Source organism: Arachis ipaensis, chromosome B7, assembly GCF_059453495.1.
Source record: "Arachis ipaensis isolate K30076 ecotype BB chromosome B7, ASM5945349v1, whole genome shotgun sequence".
Lineage (NCBI taxonomy): Eukaryota > Viridiplantae > Streptophyta > Magnoliopsida > Fabales > Fabaceae > Arachis > Arachis ipaensis.
The window spans coordinates 95329279-95331045 of NC_142442.1; the positions used below are offsets into that span (position 1 = coordinate 95329279).

General features: G+C 41.6%; 1 protein-coding gene across 1 annotated transcript; it reads left to right on the forward strand.

Moving 5' to 3' along the window:
• On the forward strand, positions 1-1197 carry LOC148553419 (uncharacterized). The gene is made up of 2 exons (XM_088492783.1): positions 1-654; positions 742-1197. The coding sequence occupies exons 1-2, from the start codon at positions 1-3 to the stop codon at positions 1195-1197; spliced, it is 1110 nt and encodes a 369-aa protein (XP_088348909.1).
• Positions 1198-1767: the final 570 nt, after the last annotated feature.

The following is a 1767-nucleotide window of genomic DNA, read 5'->3' on the forward strand; positions in this document are numbered from 1 at the left end:
ATGTGTGAAAGTTTCAATGGGGCTATAGTCGATTCTAGGGAGAAGCCCATAATTACTATGCTAGAAGAAATTAGGGTGTACTTAATGAACAGATGGGCTGTTAATAGGGAAAGAATTCAAAAGTTCAATGGAAGAATTTTACCTAGAATTAGGAAGAAGATAGAGAGAAGAGGAAGGGCAGCCGGTGAGTGGAGGCCTTATTGGTCTGCTGCACAAACTTATGAGGTTGTCAATGGATTGAGCAAGTATGCTGTTGATTTATCTCTGCGTGAGTGTTCCTGTAGGAAGTGGCAGCTAAGTGGAATTCCTTGCACACATGTAATCAGCTGTATAAACTTCAAGGGTCTTGAATTGGATCAGTATGTGGATGACTGCTACAAGAGAGACGCCTATGTCAAATGTTATGAATCCGCAATCCATCCTCTCAATGGCCCAGATCTGTGGGAGCACACAAACTTCGATGATGTCATGCCACCATCTTATCGGAGGCCTAGTCACAGACCAGTGAAGAAGAGGAAAAGAGGACCTGAAGAATCAGAGAATAGATGCCACACACACTTGTCTAGGAGGGGGCGGACTCAGAGGTGTTCAAGGTGTGGTGTAGTAGGTCACAAGAGAGGAAGGTGCAGCAATCCACCCCTCACTATAAGTTCTGTTCTGACCATGTTTTGTTTAGGGTTTATTGCATTGTTTTCAATCTGTATGTTGGTGTTTAAATGTTTCCTTCTTGGTATATTGCAGGCCCAACCCCCTAAAGAAACTGGTGCCAAGAAAGCTACTCGAGGAAGGAAGAGCACAACCTCAAAACCTGTTATGCAAACTGCTACCAGAGGGAGGAAGAGGTCAAGAGGTCAAGGAAATCCATCATCACAGCCCCAACCAGCCATGAGCTCAACTCCCATAACCAGGTCCAAGTCATCCCATTCCCAGCCCATCCCCAAGCCTAGTACAACAGCAACTAGGCCCAATACAACAGCAGCAGCTACTCCCCAATCAAGGCCCAACAAGAAGCCCATCAAAAAGCCCATCAAAAGCTCCACTCAACCACCACCAGTCACTAAGGACAAGGGTGCATCCAGCTCAAGCCAACCAATGATGCACAAGGTCTCCTTCTCTCACAATATTGCACTGCTTGTATCACCAAGGAAGTTGAGGCTGATGGCAAAACTGCCTCCAAGGGAATGGGAAAAGCTTTGACAATGTTTACTAACTATTTAAGTTGTTAGCTGGTCCATATAGATTTGGTTTGATGATAGTTCTATGGTTGTGTAATTTCATTTTGATTGGAACTTATTACAGACTATTTATGCCTTTTGTTGTGTGAAAGTGAACACAATTACTGCTGTTTTGATATAAGTCCAATTGTCAGTTTGTTTCATGAATGATGTGAGACTTTTACTCTTGGTTTGTTAATGAATGAAGTCACATGCTTATATTCTGGTTAATCTGTTTCTGCTTTCATTCTATTAGACTGTAGCTACTCTATAATACAGGTAATGTATTGGTAACAGAGAGTCAAATTTCATGTCAACAATTTCCACTTTCATTGCCAAATTTTTCTCAGATTACAGACACAGACAATCACTTACATACACATATACTCAACTTCAATAACCAGTTTCAATACCAAATTTCTATCTAGTCACAGCATGAATTTTTCAATTACATAAAGTCCTCTGCAATGGCTAACTACAAACTACCTAGAATTGACCTATTTTCTTCCAAACTTTCATCAACCCAGTTTCAAAGGCACCAAACATGGTACAC

Excerpts from the sequence above, each read along its gene's own strand:
- LOC148553419 (XM_088492783.1), top strand. The coding sequence starts at position 1 with ATGTGTGAAAGTTTCAATGGGGCTATAGTCGATTCTAGGGAGAAGCCC. Across the intron at positions 655-741 it reads CACCCCTCACTATAAGTTCT|GCCCAACCCCCTAAAGAAAC; the intron begins GTTCTGACCATG and ends GGTATATTGCAG.